This window comes from Eublepharis macularius, chromosome 16, assembly GCF_028583425.1.
Source record: "Eublepharis macularius isolate TG4126 chromosome 16, MPM_Emac_v1.0, whole genome shotgun sequence".
Taxonomy (NCBI): Eukaryota; Metazoa; Chordata; class Lepidosauria; order Squamata; family Eublepharidae; genus Eublepharis; species Eublepharis macularius.
Window position 1 is genome coordinate 5,394,201 of NC_072805.1, and position 23,771 is coordinate 5,417,971.

Consider the following 23,771-nt stretch of genomic DNA (forward strand, 5'->3'; position numbering starts at 1 on the left):
AAGACGCAGCTGCAGCCCCCCCCCCCCTACGCCACCACAGTGAGCTCGCCTGGGTTGGTATTCGGCCACACATGGGCAGTGCAGCTGCTCTCCCAAAGGGCGCAATGCAGTCGCTTGCTGGGCACTCAGCCGGCTGTGCTGCCATGGGTGACTGCGCTATGTCCTTCGGGAGGGCGGCCGTGTTGCCCGTGTGTGGCCGGCTTGCTGGGTGCTGAGCCAGCCAAGCTCGCTGCGGTGGTGGCGGCTCAGGGGGGCAGCCGTGACTTGCACCCCTCCAAATCCTGCGCCTGTGGCAGCCACCCCTCCTGCCCCTGTCACACTACACCAGTGCTTCTTTAAATGAAATCTTGCTTCTTTAAATGAAATCAAGTCCTCAGGGCCAGATGAACTGCATCCTGTGGTACTAAAGGAACTTGGTGATATAATTTTAGAGCCTCTATCATCTTTGAGAATTCTTGAGGAACACGTAAGGCGCCAGAAGACTGGAGGCAGGCGAACGTTGTCCATATTTTCAAGAGGGGAAAAAGGAGAATCCAGCTAACTACCAACCTGTCAGATCAACATCAAGACCTCAAAAGCTTCTAGAATAAACAGTCAAACAGTCCATAAGGATTTAGAACAGAAGGATGTGATTGCCAAGAGCTGACATGGGTTCCTCAAGAACAAGTCTCGGCAAAGTAAACTTACCTCCTTTTTTGACAGAACTACTACGTTGGTGGATCAGGGAGATGCTATGTGGACCTTGATTTGAGTAAGGCCTTTGATAAGATTCCCCTTTATATTTGTGCGGACAAGTTGGTAAAATGAGGTTTGGATCCTAATAGTTAGCTGGATTAGTAAGTGGTTGACAGATTGCACCCCAAGAGCACTTGTCCATGGTTCCTCATCCTCTTGGAGAGGAGTGACAAGTAGAGTGCCTCAGGGATCAGTCCTGGGCCCCACGTTGTTCAGCATCTTTATACATGACTTGGATGAAGGCATAGAGGGGATGCTCATTCAATTTGCAGATGATACTAAATTGGGGGGGGGGTGCAAATACAACAGAAGACAGAATGAAGATTCAGAAGGATCCTGACAGGCTGGAAAACTGGACTAAAACTTACAAAATGAATTTCAACAGAGATAAATGCAAAGTTTTGTATTTAGATAGGGAAAATCAAAGGCATAATTATAGGATGGGGGAGATTTGTCTCGGCAGTAGTACGTGTGACAAGGTTCTAGGGGACGTACTAGATCATACACTGAACATGAGTCAGCAGAGTGATGCGGTAGCTAAAAAGGCAAAGGTGCTTTGGGGCTGTTATCAAGGGAAGTATAATATCCAGATCATGCGAAGTAATGGTATCACTTTACTCTGCTTCGGTTAGACCTCACTTGGAGTCCTGTGTTCAGTTTTGGGCATCACAGTTTAAGAAGAATGCTGACAAGCTGGAATATGTTGAAAGGAGGCCTACAAAGATGGTGAAGGGTCTGAAGACCAAGTCCTGGAAGGGAAGGTTGAAGGAACTGGGGAGGCCTGGAGAGGAGGAGACTAAGAGGTGATATGATAGCCTTCTTAACATATTTGAAGAGCTGTCATATAAAGGATGGATGAGAGTTGTTTTCTATTGCTCAAATGGGTCAGACTACAACTAATGGGTTAAAATTAAACCAAAAGGAAGAAATTCCTGGTGGTTATAGCAGTTCCTCAGTGGAGCAGACCATCAGGAGGTGGTGGGACCTTCTTTCCGAGGTTTTTAAGAAGAGACTAGATGGCCATCTGTCAGCAATGCTGATTCTCTGACTCAGTATAAACGTAGGCAGATTTTGAGAGGGATGGGAGGAAAGGAGAAGCTAATGCTCACCTCTTATGCGTCCAGGGTAATGCCAATCTCCCCTTCGGGGCCAGGAAGGATTTTCCTCCAGACCAGATTGGCCAGGAATCCTGGAGAGGTTTTTTCCTTTCCTCTGAGCATAGAGCAATGGTCACTGGTGGAGTGGAGGGTAACTGTGAATTTTCTGCATTGTGCAGGGGGTCAGACTAGATGACCTTTGGGTTAATTCCATCTCTATGTTTCTATCCTTAATGCATCTCTCCCACTCTGAAAACAAAGGCAAGTAATTTGGAGCTCCACTATCTGGGGCTAGAAAGTCAAGACAGGAGAAATTCTGAAACATCCTCCTAATGAGTCATCTATGGCCAATATTTGGCTGGGCAGTGGACTGGTGTCCCAACCCAAGTAAACAAAAATGAAGCATTAAAAACTTTGTAGGGCAGGAAAAGGAAAAAGACAAATCATAGATAGACAAAATGCTGGAAGGCTTCTTCCTAAAATTTGACCCAGACCTAGATCTCATTAGGCATGTAGGAGCATGAAGTGGAGATGGATTGTCAAGGCCCAGAAGTAGAAGAACGGACTTCAAAAGCTGAATTTCATATTTAAAGTACTTTAAAAACTAGAAAATGTGCACATTCAGAGGAATATTTATGCTTCCTCTCTTGCCTGCCCTACTCATTTTCTATCGGTGAGGAGTTTTTAACACGGAGCTTTTTAACGTTCCAAATTGTGATCCTACTGGATCTCCCATCTCTAAGGCCACATTGTCCATTCTGCCTCTTCTGGTGTCTTCCCAACTAGTAGGGTGGCCAGCCTGAGGAGGTCAGGAAGAATCTCACAAGATTTTCATTTTGCATCAAGTGTAGAACAAAACCGTTCAGGAGAAAATCTTTATAAATTTGTAGTTTAATTGTCTGAATATTTTAGGCAGTTCCCCCCTCCACCCTCATACACCCACATTGTAGGGTTGTCAATTCAGGGCTGAGAAATACCTGGAAATTTGGGGAGTGGGACCAGGGGAGGGTGGAGCTGGGGAGGGACAAGTGCTCAGCGGGACATGATGTCCTACAGCCCACCCTCCAAAGCAGCCATTTTCTCCAGGGGAACAGATAAATTGGGATTCCAGGAGATCTCCAGGCCTCACATGGAGGTTAGCAACCCTAATTGGATGTGTTGTACTGTTGTTAGTACTCAGTTCTCCAACTATGTAATCGAGTTTGTGCTTATTTTATGTATTTACTGATCTTTATCTACTTAATAATAATAATACTTGATGTATATACCACCCTTCAGGACAACTCAACACCCACTCAGAGTGGTTTACAAAGTATGTTATTATTATCCCCACAACAATCATCCTGCGAGGAGGGTGGGTCTGAGAGAGCTCTGAGAGTGCTGTGATTGACCCAAGGCCACCCAGCTGGCTTGAGTCCTGCCGCTCTTAACTATTACACCAAACAGAGCAATACAAATGATAAAAGAGGTAAAATAAATACAATAACCAACGTGTCAACCGGGCTTGTGCCACTTCAGACTGCAAGTCGAATGTGCCTTCATAACTCTCCCTCCCCCCCACAACCTTCCACACAGGAAACTATGTCAGGATGAAGGGCAGAATTCTTTGCCCTGATAAGCTATTTTCCTGTGTTTTATGTGGAAGTGTATTCAGTAGTCTCATGTGCCAATCCCACACACAGGGAGACACCTCAAGGAGAACGTGGCCGCATACCCACCAGTACAAAGGGAACCCCTCCCCCTCCCTTTCTATTCTAAGATACCTTTCTTCCGGCCTCATTGTTGTGTAGGTTCATCAGCCTCCGAGCACTCTTTCGGATTTCTCGGGCATCAACAAACCTCCTGGAGAATTCGATGCCGTATCTGATATCAGCGGAGCAGCCTCCCCATTTCCACCCTTCCTCTTGGTTGTAGTAACCTTGTTTCTCTCGGTCGCAGCCACAGTTGCTTAAGTTCCCCTGGCTGCAGGCAGCAGTGACGGCGTGCGCAACTCCAGCCGCAGTGATGGCGTAGGTGAAAGCAGCTTCTCTGCTTCCTGGAGAAACGTTTAAAAACAGGCCAATGTCAGGTGCAAGGGAGAGAGAGAAGGAAGCTAAGCTTCTTTAGAATTCGTACAAGAGGTGGGCCATTTCTACACGCCCTTAAAGGGATGGGCCACTCACCGAACGCTGGTGGCTTTTCCTTGTGAATCCATACATCTCTGTTTGCAAAACGGTTGCAGGCCATCTGGCTTCTGGTTTTTTTTTTTTTTTTGGTATATTTTTTGGGAACACACTTTCCATAGTCCCAGAAAAGGCTCTGAAAAAATGGAAGCCAAACGGCCAGCATTTGTTTTGCAAACAGAAATGTCCCCAGTGTTCCATTAGTGTCCCGTCCCTTTAAGGGCATGTGGAAATGGCTGTAGTCTATTTAAAGAATGTTGCTGGATACTATGGGTCAGGTCAACGGTGGTTTGTTCTGTAACCAGTCCTGGGAGTCAGCTGTAGCTCAGGAGGCAGGGGGACACAAGGAAGAGGCTTCCATGGTTGGTGGGGCCAAGAGACACGACATCTTCATTGCAGAGTATTGCCAAGCAGCAATGAATATGGGGCGGGGGCCGCTGGCACAGAGCTGGATGCCCTGACACATGCTCGCCCCCATAGCCCTGTGCCTGTATGCCATACAACTAGCGGCTCCATGCATTTGTGACTTTGCAGCTAACTTTGGTAAGAGTGTCCAGGTCCAGTTCCTCAACTGCTGCTCAGATGCCCTTTTGTACCGCCACTGGTGGGCTATGGAAAATACAATTCGGGCACTGACCACTAGATTCTGCCCCACACAGTTTTTTGTATTTGCTTGTTTGTGTGGTAACCATGATTAAGTAAGTCTAAGCCATAACGAAATGCAAGTTGCTAGAACTTGGGCCAGGATAATCAGCCACTACCCTGAAGGCCATTCCCAAGCCAGCCCCTCATTGGCTGGAGCAGCTGAGCCACATCCTTGATTATGAACAGCGTGAGGGGCTTGAGTGGCACACAGGGGGTGGTCAAGGAGGCTTAATGCCTCCCGGCACAGTCTTGATGCACTCGCTTGGATCCACAAAGCCAGTGGCCATGCTGGCCAAATTTGGATGACCCCCCCCCAATGCTAGTGCCCATTCAGGGCTGCCTGTTAGCAACAACCTGCACATAAAACGTTGGAATGAAATTCTGAGATTACAGGTTAGCCATGCATAAAACCTAATTTAACCCACATGCACGTCTTCATTCAGGGGTATGGGTGCAATAGATGCCATTAATTGGACTGAATAGAATGTGTGGACAGGCGGTGATGAGGGTGTTGGCTAAACAAAGGCATACTAAGATGCCCAAGGAATGCAAAAGTCATTCTTCTGCTCAGCTCAACAAGTACTTCTAATGGTGTCTTTTCTACTAAAAAAAAAACATAACAGCACTTCTCTGATTGCTTGTTAGAATTTGTGCAGAAGCGTATTTCTATCATAAGGCTATCCTGTCTTTTCCTTTTATCAGTTTCCCTCTCTTTGTTGATTTTTAAAAACATCCTTCCATTTCATTTGTGACTTGGGTTGTCATTATGTTTTTCTTAGCCTGTTCCCTAAGACGGGTCACAGCAAATATTGGCTGGGTTCAAAATGGTCAACTGATATTTTCTTAGTAGGTGCTACTAAGTTTTTGTGGGATCTTGGAGATGACTCCTGCCCACTGAATGGAGAAGTTGCATGTCTTTGCACACACAGAAAAAGCAACATCTGTAACTTTTGACTGAAACCAGGGCTTTTTTTCTGGGAAAAGAGGTGGCGGAACTCAGTGGGTTGCCCTTGGAGAAAATGGTCACATGGCTGGTGGCCCCACCCCCTGATCTCCAGACAGAGGGGAGTTTAGATGGCCCTCCGCGCCACTGAGCAATGCGTAGGGCAATCTAAACTCCCCTCTGTCTGGAGGTCGGGGGTGGGGCCACCAGCCATGTGACCATTTTCAAGAGGTTCCAGAACTCTGTTCCACTGCAGTCCAGCTGAAAAAAAGCCCTGACTGAAACCAAGTTAATTCACACATCGATTTAATTAAGTTATGTTGCCCTTTGGTGTTTAAAAAGAAATGGGATGATTTCTTTTATGGGGGCAAGGAGAAGAATGACCGGCCAACACTCATTCTGGGGAGGGAAAGAAAACTCTTTCTGCAATAATTTAGAAAACAGGAAGGATTCTTTCAATCACCTTTGATTTACAAAAGAGAGATTAACATTCCTTCTTCTAGTTTATCATACAGAAGGAAAGCAAAACAGAAGTGCATATACCAATTTCATCTCTGGGAATGAGAAAGAATTCTCTCACACACAAACCTTCATATAAAGGAATGCATTTTAATTTATTTTAATAAGATGTATTAAACTATACATTTAAAAATATTGATATTCAAAGACATGCTCAAAACTAATGTAATACTAGTGCAGAAGAATCACCCAAATGCCTGTTTTTTGTTTTTAAAAGAACTTAGGGAGAAATGAAGAGAGCATTAAAGAACATGAAAAGTGCCGTAATTCAACAGGTTTCTACATCCCTAAAATACATCAATATAGTGATTAACTAGAAATGGGTAACAGAAAAGAAGACATCCACAACAGGGATGGTTCTGCAATAACTCTTAAATACCTGTGGCTGGAGCTAAAGGCTCTGCTCCACTAACAGGCACAATTTCTTTGGGCGCAGTCAGGGCTTTTTTTTCAGTGGGAATGCCGTGGAACGGAGTTCTGGCACCTCTTGAAAATGTTCACATGGCTGGTGACCCCGCCCCCTGATCTCCAGACAGAGGGGAGTTTAGATTGCCCCACACGCTGCTGGAGTGTCGGAGGGCAATCTCAACTCCCCTCTGTCTGGAGATCAGGGGGCGGGGCCACCGACCATGTGACCATTTTCGCCAAGGGCAATTTAAACTTTAAAAAACTCCCCCCTTCTTCCAGCTGACCCAAAGTGACATCATTGTGTGGTCTTGAGTTCCACCACTGAGTACCACCACCTCTTTTCCCAGAAAAAAAGCCCTGGGCACAGTCAAAGAGCTTACTGCTGGTGCAAGGAGCCTTCCAGCAATTCAACAGCAGCCACCCCCCCCCAAGATTTCTTGCATCAGAGAAAAGCTCCACCAGTAGCAGGATGGAATCTTCATATTGCACTCCAGTTGCTCATTTACTAATTCTGTTTAGCGCCTGCTTTTGCCAAATGGCATGATTGGCATAGCAGAACCTTCCAGAAATGGGAGTGCAGCAGTTTGGTTGGATTGCTAGGTGGGAGGGGTTCCTTGAGTTTGAATTTAATTTAACAAGCAAGGGCAGCAGATGACAGAGACCAAGAGAGTGAGAAGGAGGGTGGGGAGAAGGAAACAAAGGGACAGAGTAGAGCTGGAGACCGTTATTACCAAAGAAGACATCGAAGATTAATTATATTTTCTCCCTTGTCTACCTAGTCAAATACAGCCTGAAGGCAGCATGCTTCAATGGGGGGCAGTTTGGAGGATTATTGCCACATTTGTAAGAAGCTCAGCATTTAATAAACCAATCAATTTTTTTATTTGAACTATTGTCACATTCTTTATTGTCTTGGGATTCAAACTGGGTTCCAATCCCAGGAACTCTTCTTAAGTAGAGATGGGCACGAACAGCAATACAAACCAAAAAAAAGCCACGAACAGCCCAATCTGCTGTTTGCGAGCAAGCTGTTCATGAGGCCCCATTCTAAATGAACAGGTGGTCATTGCAAGCCTCGTCCGTTGCTGTTCGTCAAGCCAGACAGTCTGGCACCTGCAATCAATTCCTTTGGCAACTTAGGCAGGGATTGTCTGAACTCTGTCTGAACTCCTGCTGTTGCCCTGGAAACCCCAATCTAAGCCCAATTTAGCTTGATAGGCAGGTCTTCCTTTCAAATGTGGAGCTCCAAATTCGTTACCAGGGAACAAAGATGAGGGGAGAGGGGGCTCCCAGCTCTGGCTTTGGAGGGGGAGAGACAGCTGCTGTTGGCATTTTGAGAGAGAGTGCATTGGAGCTTGAATTTTCTTTGTGTGTGGTGGGATAGGGATCTACCCCTTCAAGTTCCAGGGCTGCTGCCAGGCTCTGGGCCAAGCTATTATTTATTATTGGTACCTTTCCTGCTGCCTGCTCAGGTCAGGTTTCTGGGAGTGGTGCAGTAGGAATCTACCCCTTCAAGTTCCAGGGCTGCTGCCAGGCTCTAGGCCCAAGCTATTATTTATTATTGGTACCTTTCCTGGTGCCTGCTCAGGTCAGGTTTCTGGGAGTGGTGCAGTAGGGACTTTGACTTGGATGATGGCTGGAGGAGAGCCTGCTGGCCCCCTCGAACAGCCAACCACGAACATGTTTGTGAACAGGGCCATGTTCGTGGTTGTTCGTGAGTCCCTGTTCATGGATGGCAACGAACAACGAACATCATGTTTGTTTGTTTTTTCTGTTCGTGCCCATCTCTATTCTTAAGGCACTTCTTAAGGCAATTCTAGAAACCATTTTTTTCAAAGTGTCTCCAACACCTCTCCATAAGGCAAAATAGAGACACATTAAGAATAATCATGTACTAATAATCATGTAAAAAGACCTAGATCTTGTTCTTGGCCTTTTAAAAAAATGTTAAAGTAAGATTAATGATTTTATTAGCCACATTTCATTAATTTTCAATGCACTTAGAAAATTTTCAGGATCAAGGGCCTTAATACTAATTTTACAAGTCAAAGGCAGCTAACGGTGTCCTTCATCACAACTATCAGTAGGTGAATGATGCTGGAAACTGTCTTTGGCCTCTTAACTCAGTATTAACAAGATAATGTTGACTTTATCATGTGTATCCTACATAATTCTTGATGAGCTTTCGAGGTAGCCACAGCAATCGATAATTCCTCTCATACAAAGATAACATATCGTAGCAAATAGTATTAATTGCTGAATGCACCCAGAGTTAATGCCCAGAACTGATCTATATAGCCCCTTGTCCCAGGGTTGCCTGCCCCCGCCCCCCAGTTTAGGTTGCCAGGCAGTGAGCAGTGACAGGAGAAAAATAAAAAAATAGCCATTGGACCAACAGGATGGAAATGATGTCATGCCTCTCTAGGAATTGCCAGAAACTCCGTACTAAATCATCATTGCAGACAGCCATCCCCACCTGTCCCTGCCCCCACACCCTGCTCTCCCACTGGTTGCCAGGCCACCCTATCTTGTCCTTTTCTCCTTACTTCCTGTTGGCTGAATGAAAGGAGTTGAATTGGGACTGCCTGAGATGCCCCTTCTCCCAAATACATATAGTTTTAAATAAATAAATAAATGATATTTAAATAACATTCAGCTATTAAATAGTAATCTATTAAATAATAGTTGCCACTAGTTTTCACCTTAAGCAAAACTTTGCGATGGGACTAATAAAAATTTCTGTGGGGATTCTTCTGAGTCTCTTGAGCTGAGTCCCAGGCGTGTCTCCTAACCCCCGGAATGCCTTGTTTCTGGTAAAGATGTTTTCTGCACTTTAGGGGAAGTAGATAATAACGGGGTGACAATTATCATCTATTGTTGCCTGAAGTGAAATTTTGAAGTGATCATGCAGATTCCTGCTAAGAAGATATCTGAGGAATTTCACCGAAACTTTTAAAAATCAGCCACGTTTCTCAGGATGGCTGAGCAGCCCCTAGTTGTAAGGCACAAGCTGCGATTGTTTTGCGTAATCCTTTCACATTCTCCACGTTGATTTGATGTATACTCAGAAGACTATGGTGGGTGGCTGTGAGTTCTATTTATACAGTTATTTTTAAAAGTTCACTGCCTAATTAAAGTGATTATCCTTTGAGCCCCAATTCTTAAAAACATCAGTATTCAGGAAAACATTTAGGGTGGAGGTGAGTTTATTTTTAGCCATGTGGCTCTACTATTCCAAAAATTTTTTTAAGAAAAAGCAGTACAGCTTTCTTGCATACACAAACTTCGATTAGCTGCCATAATGTACAAATCAATCTATCTTTTGTTCTATGTAAAATAATGTACAGCTCTTGTATTATGTCTAATAAAATTTCCCTTTTATTTTACAGTTTCCAAACACTTGATACAAAGAGGTAATTTTCATAAGAAGAATATAAAATATTGTAAACATACGATTATACAAACATCACCATTATGTTGCAGTGTAGCTTTTGCATATGTGTATGTTTTGTATGTGAGATGCTTTCTTAGCAACGTTGCAAATGGGCTCCAATGTTTTTTCAGTTAAGGAACATATGATTTACTAAAGTGTCTAGGGTTGCCAGATCCCCTTACCCTCTCCAGCAGGAGGGGGGATGCAGTGCTTACCTTTTCAATCCTCTTGTGTGCGTGCAAAGCACACATGCACTCCCAGTGCAGCATGATGACATCATTTCCAGGAGTGACCTCATTGCAGAGGCCCCAGGGGCACTCGTGCACTTTGCACTGGGCCGATTTGGGCCCCAAATGGGTCAATTTATTAAGAATCAGCCTGGTGTGCAGCATGGGAGCCCTTCTGGGGCCTGTGCAATGACATCATTCCTGAGAGTGAATGTCATCGTGCCACACTGGAAGCACGTCCTGCACGGCCTGTTACCCCTTCTTTTCCCCTGCTGCTGGCCAGGTGAATGGTGGTGGAGGTGGGCAGAGGTTGGAAGCCGGGGATCCCCCGCCCCCACAGGAGGACAGGAGGCAACAATAAAATTGGCTGTTGTTAATTAAGGAAGAGAGACGGGAAGATGCTACATGTGTCACTTGGATTTTAAGGCAGGGTTTAGCATTTCCAACTTGTAAAGAACTGGACAAGAAGGCCAGTCCTCTCAACTGTAATTGCAGGGAAGAGTTTTCAGCAATCTGGTAACCACACACAAATGCTTGAGCATGCTGAAAAGCAACCACATCCTAAATGTCTGTGTTTCTGTGTATTTAATGTAACTGCTAAACTAATTGCTTTCCCAGTGTTCGTATTTCAATTGAATATGTATATATTTGGTCAAATCAAAATGGATCTAAGTTCCTTTGATCAGGAGGACTTCCCTTTCCTTTCATGCACACTGATGCGGTTATAAAGAAATATAACAAAGACAATGTCATGTAGACTCAGGTCATTTCCACATGGGTTATCTGGCCTGGGCTCATCGCTGGTGGGAAGTGGGATTTTTCCCTGCTTCCTCACACACAAGTGTGGTGAATTTCTGGTCTCTTTGGGTTTTCCCAGCTTTTCTCCAGTCTTTCTCAAAGCTGTTTAGCACAAAGTTTTGGGAAAGATCTCAGTAAAGTCTGGAAAATAGTAGAGAGTCCAGTAGCACCTTTAAGACTAACCAACTATATTGGAGCATAAGTGGCATACATGCCTGTCTGCATATCTGCCATGACTGTATTCTGTGTTTTGTACTGGTCCTCTGAGGGCACAAGAAGTTTCTTATTGATGTTAAGGCAGTAGGTTATCTTGCCAGTATTTACTTTCTCTTTCCCCGCTGCTTCTAGAAGTGTCCTTGAAGCCTGGTTGCAGCCAGCTTGAAATGTATCTTTCTTGGGAACTGAGATGATTTCATTCTTTGTTCTGTCTAGTCTAAACCTAGCTTTTCCCTGGCAACCCCCCCCCCCCCGCCCGGGCTCTTTCGCACCCAAAAAACTTTAACGACCCTTATCCAGATGGCGGGAACATTCCCTATAACTAACATCACCAACCCCAGTTGTGTCACTTCTGCCAATGCACTTGTCTGAGCATAAGATCTAGCACTACTACTAGAAAAACAAGTTAAGGCAGCCACAAAAAACGCTTTCTACAATCTCACTCTAGCCTTGACATCCCCGCCCCGGCCACCTGGATCCATTCTATGGTAACATCAAGACTTGACTATTGTAATGCACTATTACATTCATCTCCCATATAAGTTAACTAGGAGGCTCCATTTGGTGCAAATTGCTGCAGCTCGACTGTTAGCAGGAGCGAGCAGGAGCCTGAACATCACTCCCATCCTGCAGTCACTCCATTGGCTACCTATCAGCTACCATGCTCAGTCGAAGGTATTGGTCATTAGATCTGAGCACCTTGAACTTGCTGAATCTCTAATAAAGTTACTTCAACCAATACACCTGAGTGTTTGCTGTGGAGAATTTGGGGATTCTACCTGCCAAGGACTGACAATAACTTTTAGAGAACCACAGCTCTCTTTCGTCAGTGAAGTCTGGATGGCTGCTGTGTGGAGGGGAAAATTTGGATTTCTGTGTACATGCAGGTCATTTTCCTTGACACAGTCCTGGTAGCAATGCTACTAGAAAGAATCTCCCACACTTTATCTTCAATCAGTTGTATTCAACTGTGTAGAAAGTGCTCCGTGCATCTAATAAACAGTACAAAATACATACAATAAATAATTTCCTACAATAAATATCTATGACACTCCAACAGTTCCACAATTAAATCAAGGGCATGATAGCAAAAAATCAATGAGTACAATCCGAGTAAATTTAAATGGTCGCTGCTGGTTACTTCTTCCCATGGCTCCACGGCCTCTTTCAAAGGATGAGGTTGTTGAAGTCCTTCAATAATCAATAGTCTTTCAAAAGCCAATGACTTGTGTTATTCCTTTTTATTTTCTCTGGTGTTTTCAGGTGTTCAAGGTAGATGTTAAGCCATGGAACACACCTGGTGAAGGTGTTGCCCAACAAACTGCTAGCCGCGTTTGTTTCGCTCTTATGAGCTTTTTCAAGGGCAATTATCTACAAGCAGAATACAGACCAACTCAATAACAATATTGTATCCAATAAATAAATACATTAAATAATATTCTCAATTTTACTTATACTAATGTATGTTCATTCTTGCACCGGAGTTACCTCCTGTTTCCTCTGACAGATGCTCAGTTCCGCAACGAGGAAAGCACATACGGTCCTATATACAAACTTACTTAAAGGGACCATACATTAAATGGAGGAAAACTGACATACATTTATATGAAACAGGAAAGATCCCAGTCCTGATTTAAACCCACTGGTACCCTGGACCCTAGCTCAAAAATCCACCGTGATTTGCGTTGCAGTAATTGCTTTTGTGGAATCCTGTCTTCCCTATCACAAATCACTTCAAATACTGTAAAGCTTAATTCTCACTTGTTACGATGATGTTGTTGTCATGAATGCATGTCTACAGGGGGGGTGGGCTTTCTTCCTGTAGTGTAGCTTTCTTTCTTCACTGTACTCAGCTATGCTTTGCAGCTGGTAGTGTGTGGGAACCAGCCGTGGGAAATTCAGCTTTGCGTCTTCTGTAGGACTTTCACTAACTTCAACTGATTTGTTTGGGCTGTGGGGAGGAGGACTGGAGTATAACCTCTCAGGGAAGACTTTACTTCAGCATTCTGGGCAATCTCTATGTATCAGTGCACTTCTAGGGAGTTTTATCTGAATAAAGATCTTTAACTCATACAACCGGATTGGATGAAGTGGAGAGTCTGAGAGAATCCCCTATCCAGGCCTGACAGTTGTAAATATTGTGTGGTTAAAGGTACTTCCTCCACTCTCCTCTGGATTTTGGATTGATGTTCCTGTATTCTTATCCTTACTGCTTGACTCGTGCTGCCTATGTAGATCTTTCTGCATGGACATTCAATAAGACAGACTACTCCTTGTGTGTTACATGTCGAGAACACTTTAAGTTGGATCACTCTACTGGACTCTAGTAGAGAGATGCTGTCACCCATAATGGCCAGGGCACACACACTGCAATGCCCATAGCTAAAATGACCTGTTGGGAGTTCTCCTGGTTTCTCCTTTGGTGTCATATCAGCATGTACTAGTATGTCCCTCAGTCTGTTAGTTCTTCTATAGCCTCTCCTAGGTACTGAGGCACAGCCTGGTATATGTGACACTATATGCCAGTGCTATCTAATTATATAGCTAATCCTGGATGACAAGGATGTATACTGCAAAGACCAGTGGATTCTCCATTCCTTCTCTCTCTGTCTAACAGTCAAGAGCTCTGTTCTTTCTACTTTGGATGCTCTATCTTGGGCTCTCTTCACCACTTCAGATGGGTAGCTCCTTTGGACAAAATTGTCAAACAGGGTTTAACTCTCTTTCACATAATCTAGTCCAGAGGTGGCATTTCTCCGGAGACAGAGAATATTGTTTTTTAACCCAAGGAGGTGATGAGACATTGTGCATCCGTCAGAGGAAATAGGAGGTACATCGGGTGTAAGAATGAACATACATTAGTGCAAGTAAAATCGAGAATATTATTTAATGTATTTATTATTGGACACAGTATTGTTATTGAGTCGGTCCGGATTCTGTTTGTAGATAACTGCCCTTGAAAAAGCTCATAAGAGTGAAACAAATGTGGCTAGTAGTTTGTTGGGCAACTCGGCATCCATCAGAGGAAATAGGAGGTACATCGGGTGTAAGAATGAACATACATTAGTGCAAGTAAAATTGAGAATATTATTTAATGTATTTATTTATTGGACACAGTATTGTTATTGAGTCAGTCTGGATTCTGCTTGTAGATAACTGCCCTTGAAAAAGCATATAAAAGCAAAACAAACGTGGCTAGCAGTTTGTTGGGCAACACCTTCACCAGGGGCTTTCCATGGCTTAACATCTACCTCAAACACCCGAAAACACCAGAGAAACACCAGACACAGTCATTGATTTTTGAAAGACTATTGGTTATTGAAGGACTTCATTCTTTGAAAGAGGCCGTGGAGCCATGGGAAGAAGTAACCAGCAGCAACCATTTAAATTTACTCAGATTGTACTCATTGATTTTTTGCTATCAAGCCCTTGATTTAATTGTGGAACTGTTTGAATGTCATAGATATTTATTGTATGAAATTATTTATTGTATGCAAGGGTCATTTCATAGAAAAAGAGCTGGAGGAACTCATTAGCATAACTCATTAGCATAACTCATCAGCATATGCCATGCCTCTTGCCATCACCGGAAGTGTGTCATTAGTATAACTGATTTGCGTATGCCAAACCCCCGGACATCACCTATTCTGGCTGTTTTGGACCCAATCCTGGCCATTCCAGGCCGAAATTGGGCCCAAAATGGCAAAAAGGGGCTGAAAAGGGCCCCAAAATGGTCAGGATTGAGCCACTGATGAGCAGGAGAGTGAACCACTCAGAGGCCCAATCCAGGCCATTTTGACCCTAATCCAGGCCAAAATGGGGCCAAAATGGCTGAGAGTCAGGTGGGCAGGGCCACCAGACATGACTTCTTTGGGGAACTGCTGGAACTGTGTTCCTGTGCATTCCCCCTCGAAATGAGCCCTGACTGTATGTATTTTGTACTGTTTATTAGATGCATGGAGCACTTTCCACACAGTTGAATAAGATTTATTGAAGATAAAGTGTGGGAGATTCTTTCCAGTGGCATTGTAGCATTTTCTCCTACAGGGGAGCCTCTTGGTTTAGTACAGTCCTGGTAGCAGCCATTTTCTTCCACCATGCGGCTTTTCTGCTAGCATCTCTATGGGGGAAATAGAAGCTCTAGAATATCCTGCAGAGATATAAGAGGAAAAGCATATCTCCCCAATGGAAGGGGCCAGAGATTTACTTTCTTAAAAAAATGAAAGCCGTGAATTCAGAAAACCTGTTACACGTATTGTTATACCATTATATTAATATAACAATATACTAGAGCTGATTTATTTAAAAAGAAATCAGGGGAAATTAGGATTGCCAATCCAAGTTGGGAAATTCCTGGAAATTTGGGTGTGGGGGAGGGGGGACTAAGGTTGCCAGGCCAAGCCTGATAACCAGTAGGAGGATGGGGGGGGGGGCAGGGACAGGAGGTGTGTGTAGTTGGTGCAGACATCACTATGTCACTTATGAGTACAATCCAGAAATGGCAATGGGTAGCACTAGAAGTCTCCAGAAATTCTACGGTAACCTCTTGGTGGTTTTACCACCAAGTTTCCAGTGATTCCTGGAGCTACCCATTGCCATTTCCGGGTCGTACCCAGAAGCGATGTGCTGGCATGGAGGATGCCTGCATTTTTTGCTTTATTTTTCTCCTGCTACTGTTCAAAGTAGTCATGGGCAACAGAGGTAATCAGCAGGGGCTTCCCACCATAACAGGAACCTGGCAACCCTAGGTAGGACTTCGACAGGATATAATGCCATAGAGCCTACCCTCCAAAGGAGACATTTTCTCCAAGGGAACTGGTCTCTGTAGTCTGGAAAGCAGTTTTAAGTCTGGGAGAGCTCCAGGATGCACCTGGACATCGGCAGACCTAGGAGGGATGGCCACGGCTGTGGAACTGGAGCAGGGAAACGGCAAGGACACTTGCCGTGCGGAAGCCCCATTGCTTTACCAGCAATGCAGAAACCACACAAGCCCATCCCAGTGTAGAAAGAACCTGGAATATTCCAAACAGGCCTCAGTATCAGAAGTCAGCGTTTCACATACTTTAATGTGTAGCTTTGGCACCAATCAGCCCACAGAAGAGCTAAAGGCAAAACTTTGTATGCCAGAATTTGATGGATTTGGGCTCGTTCGCTGCAAAGTGGCCTGACAGGATATGGGAAGAAATCTATCAGGCTGGAGGGGAAGGATTTGGTTTTACTGTTGCACTTTCTAACAGAAATCTGTTGAAATGGTTAGTTCTGCCGGCTTGGTCTCAAAAACCTGGACAATATTTGTAATGTTTAACCTAACTAAATACAAGCACAACTTTAGAAGTTTCTCAGTTCCAAATTTCCAAGTTTGCCATACAAAGTTAGATTTTTAAAAAACTTTGAATTGAATTTTTAATGGGAAATTTACCCTTAAAAACTTGACATTTAAGTGCAGCAGTCTGGTTGCCACCTCTTGACTGTTTATGGTTTTCTCAAAGCTCAAAAATGATGTCTCATAAATAGCCTGTGAGCCAAGAGTCAATATTGGCATACTGGAATCAACTAATGTGGCAACACTTCTTCATGTTTTTCTGAAAGGTGCATGCCTATGTCTTATGTTTTGATATGATAACCCATTCTGATTGGTAGCTTAAGCTTTTTATGTCATTATTTGGCTGAAGCCAATTTTTCCTAATTTGAGCTATTATTGATGAACCAAATGACCAAATTCAAATTTTAAAGTACTATTGGATAGCTAATAAATTCCCCTGCGAATAATTAATATTAATAATGCCTCTATCCATTACTGTTTTGGTAATATAAGCCATACATCAGTTAATTTTTCCCACATTTTTGTAAGGTTTACGACATATGTCACTTTACCTAATCTATATTAGATAACTTCAATATTGGCTATTTGCCCACAATAAATGCTCCGGCAACTGAAATGTCAACTATTTATGAGGTCTTAAACAAGTCTATCAACATCATGCAGTCTCTGCAGTTGTCCAAGATTGTGTGTGTGTGTGTGTGTCTGATTAGGCATGTTAAGCAAAAGTTGTAGAAATCAACCAGAAGCATCCAGGAAAAATGAAGCATGCTATTATAATTAAAATAGGTGTGCGTGAAGCATCTCCTTAGTAGTTGTGGTGGACAAGCATCCCTCCGTTGTCATGCACCTTTTGTAGGAGGGCCCCCGTGGCTTCAGACGTGAGAGTTGTGCGTAAATAGGGAGTTGGCATAAATAGGGAGTTGCCCAAAAAGACCAACACAACCACTTTTAACTTTAATAGGGGTAACTTAGCTGAGATGAAATGTGAGATGTGAAAAAGAAACTGAAAGGAAAAGTCAAAAGGGGAAGCTTGGAGACTATTTAAAACTACAATCCTAGAAGCTCAGATAAAATATATACCACAGGTTAGGAAAGGCACAAATAGGTATAAAAAAAGGCCTGCATGGTTAACAAACAAAGTAAAGGAAGCTATAAAAGGTAAGAAGGTTTCTTTTAAAAGGTGGAAAGCTAGTCGGAGTGAGGTATATAAAAGGGAACACAGGCTGTGGCAAAGAAAATGCAAGTCTGTGATCAGGCAGGCAAAAAGGGGCTATGAGGAACACATCGCAAAAAACATAAAGACCAACAATAAACATTTCTTCAAATATATTAGAAGCAGGAAACCGGCCAGGGAGGCAGTGGGGCCCCTGGATGATCAAGGGGTAAAAAGATTACTGAAGGACGATAGAGAAATGGCCAAGAAGCTAAATGCATTTTTTGCCTCTGTCTTCACCATAGAAGATGAGAGGTACTTGCCCACTCCAGAACCACTGATTTTGGAAGGAGCATTGAAAGACCTGAGTCAGATTGAGGTGACGAGGAGCTCCTATGACTGATAAGACAATTTAAAAACTAACAAATCACCAGGCCTGGATGGCATACATCCAAGAGTTCTGAAAGAACTCAAATGTGAACTTGTGGATCTCCTGACAAAGATATGTAAACTTTCATTAACATCTGCCTCCATTCCTGAGGACCAGAAGGTAGCTAATGTCACCCCCATCTTTAAAAAGGGTTCCAGAGGAGATCCAGGAAATTACAGGCCAGTCAGTCTAACATCAATACTGAGTAAGTTGGTGGAAACCGTTATTAAAGAGAGAATTAGTAGGCACATTGATGAACAAAAGCTATTGAGGAAGACTCAGCATGGGTTCTGTAAGGGAAGATCTTGTCTCATGAACCTGTTAGAGTTCTTTGAGGGAGTGAACAAACATGTGGACAAGGAGGAACCAATAGATGTTATCTACCTGGACTTCCAGAAAGCTTTTGATAAAGTTCCTCATCAAAGGCTGCTAAGTAAGCTCAATAGTCATGGGATAAAAGGACAAGTCCTGTCATGGATCAAAAACTGGCTAATGAATAGGAAACAGAGTGAGTATAAATGGGCAATATTCACAGTGGAAGGTGGTAAGCAGTGGGGTACTGCAGGGCTTGGTATTGGGTCTGGTGCTTTTTAACTTGTTGATTAATGATTTGGAGTTGAGTAAGCTGTGAAGTGACTAAGTTTGCTGATGACACTAAATTGTTCAGGGTGGTGAGAACCAAGGAGGATTGTGAGGCACTCCAAAGGGATCTGTCGAGGCTGGGTTAGTGGGCGCCAATGTGGCAAATGAGGTTCAATGTGGACAAGTGCAAAGTAATGCACATTGGGGCCAAAAATCCCAAATATAAATACACAATGATGAGGTCCAAACTGGCAGAGATTGACCAAGAGAGAGATCTTGGAGTCATGGTAGATAACTCACTGAAAATGTCGATACAGTGTGTGATGGCAATAAAAAAGGCCAAAGTTTTGCTGGGGATTATTAGGAAGAGCATTGAAAACAAATCAGCTAATATCATAATGCCCCTGTATAAATCAATGGTACGGCCTCATTTGGAATACTGTGTCACCACCACACAGTAGTCTGGTCACCACACCTCAACAATTCTGGTCACCACACCTCAAAAAAGATATTATAGCACTGGGAAAAGTGCAGAAAAGGGCAACTAGAATGATGAAAGGGATGGAACACTTCCCCTATGAAGAAAGGTTAAAGCACTTGGGGCTCTTTAGCCTGGAGAAATGACGACTGAGTGGTGACATGATAGAGGTTTACAAGATTATGCACGGGATAGAGAAGGTAGAGAAAGAAGTATTTTTCTCCCTTTCTCACAATACAAGAACTCGTGGGCACTCAATGAAATTGCTGAGCAGTCAGGTTAGAACGGATAAAAGGAAGTACTTCTTCACCCAAAGGGTGATTAACACATGGAATGCACTGCCTCAGGAGGTGGTGGCAGCTTCAAGCATAGACAGCTTCAAGAGGGGACTGGATAAACGCATGGAGCAGAGGTCCATCAGTGGCTATTAGCCACAAGGTATAGATGGAACTCTCTGTCTAGGGCAGTGATGCTCTGTATTCTTGGTGTTTGGGGGGGGGGGAATCAGTGGGAGGGCTTCTAGTGTCCCTTCCCCACTGGCAGACCTCCTGAGGACACTGGGTTTTTGGCCACTGTGTGACACAGTGTTGAACTAGATGGGCCATTGGCCTGATCCAACAGGGCTTCTCTTATGTTCTTATGTGGGAATGCTGGGAACCTTGGGTTGCATCACCCTGGACATCTCCTGCCTTCCCCAGGACTTGATCCTTTCCTCAGGATAACAACCCCCCCCCCATGCTTCTGCTGAAGAGGAAGACTCAGCACTGTCCCTTTCCTCAGGTTTCAGAGTGGGACAAATCAAAGAGTTAGAAAGACTGTTTACTGTTTACTGCTCTGACTATCCCTTTGATATGTAGATTGCTGTTCTTAGGACTTCCTCCTCTACATCCTCCTTCTCACTTCTTCTCTTCCTGGCTTTGTTCCAGGCACCATCTCTCTCCTTCTCCTCCCTCCATTTTGGAAGCATGGATGCAAGCCTTGTCCTAGCATCCATGCCCATCCTTAGACTTGATAGGCAGTTAGGATCTGTCTCTCCTCCTTTCCTATCAGAGTATGGAGTTCCTACAATAAAGATCTCTTATTTCTTTTGTAAATATAAACAAGTTATTTTCTATCCTGCATATACACCAGCCTGCGGAACCAGCTCACAACCACCTATGATCACGCTTCCACTGCTAAATAATAAGACTGCTAACAACCCAAACATGGAATCCTTTAATTAGGTTTCTGGGGCCAACATCCAATTTATTTATCAGCTTCTCCCTGGCCAGTGTGGGAGCCTATTGTTTTATTCCTCCTAGCTAACTGCCTGCCCCATCTCCCAAGGCCCTATTCCCAGGACCTCTGCCAGCATTGCCTTCCCTGAGCCCATATTGGCTGCCTGCATCAGTGTCAGTCCTGGCCTCTAGCCTCTGGCCATCTCTGCTCCCACCCTCCGTCTCTGGGTCTTGGCCACTCCTGCATGGCTCTTGTCTTTGGTGCTGAGATTTCAGACAGACTAACCCTTGCTGTTCCTGAACAGGTGCTCCCCACTGACATCACCTAGGAATGCCTTGCAGCGGTGTCCTTCACCGAGTGCTAGCTCACCCACTTGTGCCTGTTTGACAGTGCTGTGGTGTGGTCCGCCTTGGGTTCCTCCAGACAGTGAGTAGGGGGCTTCCTTGCCCTGGAGGGCTGCAAGCAGCAGCATGGGGAGGTGTGCAAAGTCAGGGTGTCAGGTCCCAGACAGAGTATTTCTCCCAATGTGCACTTCTGGGCCATCGTCAGTTAGCAGATTCAAGATGCTGGACTGCAGGATTTGTGCATTGACTCAGGCACAATTGCAGAAATTTCAGTAGTTGGGTAATAGATGGTCACAAGTATAACCATGAAGTCAGCCTTTACAAGCTAGTTTATGAAGCATTCATACAGCTATCATGGAAGGGTTTCCAGTCATGGTTGAAGAACATTCAGTGGAGAAGACATTGTGCATTTGGATGAAATGGTGAATTGCCTAAGCAACCTTTGCCAAATGTATGCACAGATCTGCTGAACAAAACCTTTGTTAATCCACTATGGTCAAGGAATATGGAGCTCTTTGACAGTAATGACCTCAGATATGAAAACGGAAGTCTGTCCGCATTTTGGGTTGCCCATCTAGACATGGTAGAAATTCTTCTGAGCTTAATTAGAGTTAATTAAGATCTTTTTAAGCTTCTGAGCTTAAAAAGAGCCCTGTGGCACAGAGTGGTAAGCAGCAGTACTGCAGCCCAAGCTCTGCTCATGACCTGAGTTCGATCCTGGTGGAAGTTGGGTTTAGGTAGTCGGCTCAAGGTTGACTCAGCCTTCCATCCTTCCGAGGTCAGTAAAATGAGTACCCAGTTTCCTGGGGGTAAAGTGTAGATGACTGGGGAAGGCAATGGCAAACCACCCCCATAACAAAGTCTGCCAAGAAAACGTGACGCAACATCCCCCCTGGGTCAGTAATGACTTGGTGCTTGCACAGGGGACTACCTTTACCTTTTAAGAGCCTTGTGATGCAGAGTGGTAAGCTGCAGTACTGCAGCCCAAGCTCTGCTCATGTCACGACCTGACCTGGGGTGTTCCATCTGATGAAGAGACCTATGGTTCTCAAAAGCTTATGTTACAAATAAATTGGTTAGTCTTAAAGGCGCTACTGGACTCTGAACTAAGCAAAGGAATTTATCCTCAAGTCCATGAGCTGTCAAGTAGATGCCATCCAAATGCATTGGCATGTTCCTGAAGAAGTTGAGAGGCACGATTGGGCAGCGCAGCAGTAAGAGGACACATCCAGATTTCCAACTGACTAGAATAAAAAAGATGACGCAAATGTCTGAGCTTTAGATGTCCTAATGATGAACATCTGGCTGAATCCATAATCAGGCAGATTTGGCTAGCTTGTCCACTGGTGTAGTAGTCTCAGGGCCGGCGCGCCTATTAAGGCCAGGTAGGCGGTGGCTGCAGGCACGGGGTGCCGGAAGGAGCGCCGGAGGAGGCGCGGCGGGCAGGAGTGCGCGCCACAAAGCACCAGCCTCCTATCCCTCCCACCCCGCGCCGCTGCCGCCGCCAGCACAAGCCCCCGGCCAGGCGCAGCCACCGCGGGCAGGCATCTGCGGCGGCGCAGGCAACCAAGCGGGAGAGCTCGGAGGCCGCCCGCATCATCACGCAGGCCGGTGCACGGAGGGCACCCAGCCGGCCGGCCGTGAGCATGGCAGACCCTTGCACCGCCCCTGAAGTCTCCCCCCCCCCCATGTGTCCAAGCAGAACCTGAGAATATTTTCCAGTATCAATAAATGGACAAGATGCAGTTATGGTAAAACTAAGATAACTAAACTCCAGGCTGACTGAAACCTCTTTGGGCATATGGTCCTTGTTGACAAAAGTAGACAGTTGCATGTGAGAAATGGCTTAGCTCTTCCTCTGGGACCTTGGCCTTGGGCACTTGCAACTAGAAATGGTTCAAACCAGAACACTAACAAGGCTGTGCTTGCCAAAGAGTTGGAAAGAAATGTATTTCCAGCAGAAAATAAACCAGTCCCATTTACCTACAGAATTAATCACATGAATTTAGTACAGAATATGAAAGGCCATAAGACATTTGAACTGCTAGCAGAATCTATATTCTGTGTTATACTTCACGAAGGTACTCATAGAAAAAGGCTAGGTGTGGTTTTGATGTATACCTGGAAACTTCCATCAAAATGTTGAAAGATGCAGGGGAGGAACAAGTGTTTGCCTGCAGGTGAAGAATATTGCACCAGCTCAAAAAATCAAGCAGTTAAAAAGATATCTGTACAGCTCATCTAACAAGTCTGAGCTCATCAGGTACTTGGTGCAGCAGTAGAGGATACCCAAGTACATGAAAACATTGGAAGAGAAAACACTTTTACGCAACAACCGATGTGGCCTGTTTCAAGATCACCAGAGGCCACTGGGAAGAAAGACATACACAAGCTGAAGAAGAAGGAGCACTAGGATGCTGATGCATGCATTACATGCAGCAAAGGGTGGACCAAATCTATGTTTCAAAAGACAGAGATACCATGTTTGTTAAATGTGGAACAAATAGCCTCACAAGATTTATTGACAAAAAGCAAAGACAAGCTTAATAACCTGCTCCATAGAGCTACCCTTCTGTAAAGGGAAGACCACGTTTGACCACTGTATCACCCTATCCCATCTAATTATAATAAGTACACCGTGAGAACTAATCTGAAATTATTCGTGGCCTTTCTGGACTTAAAGGGAGCATTTGACTCAGTTAACAGGGATCTTCTTTGGACAAAAAGCCAACTCAGAAGTTCCCTTGGACAGAATGTGTCCATTGCCTTGATTTGACTACATACCTTCTCACTGGCTGTGACATTGTGTGCTTTTGCAGGTCGAGATAAGTTAACTCCCTTGAAACTACTGAAAAAAGTCAAAAACTACCAGGAACGTGTTCAGTCAACTAAAGAAGACATGGGATATCTGTACAGGGCTGTTTGAGAAGGTAGGGCAATTCACCTGTCCAATGTGTGTCTCGTACCTGCACTACGTCTGTAAAAGGAACTATACCATGATTTTTTTTGTGTGCCAAGCATGCATGGAGTCTAGCAACCTTCCACCATGAAAAGATTGTC

At 44.4% G+C, this 23,771-nt stretch overlaps 1 protein-coding gene across 1 annotated transcript in view; it reads right to left on the reverse strand.

The window, feature by feature from the left end:
- WNT7B (Wnt family member 7B) overlaps positions 1-23,771 on the reverse strand; it is a 174,678-nt gene that overhangs the window by 20,255 nt on the left and 130,652 nt on the right. The window contains exon 3 of the mRNA XM_055000751.1: positions 3,596-3,867. Within this exon, the coding sequence (XP_054856726.1) occupies positions 3,596-3,867 (272 nt within the window). The remainder of the gene's footprint in view (positions 1-3,595; positions 3,868-23,771) is intronic.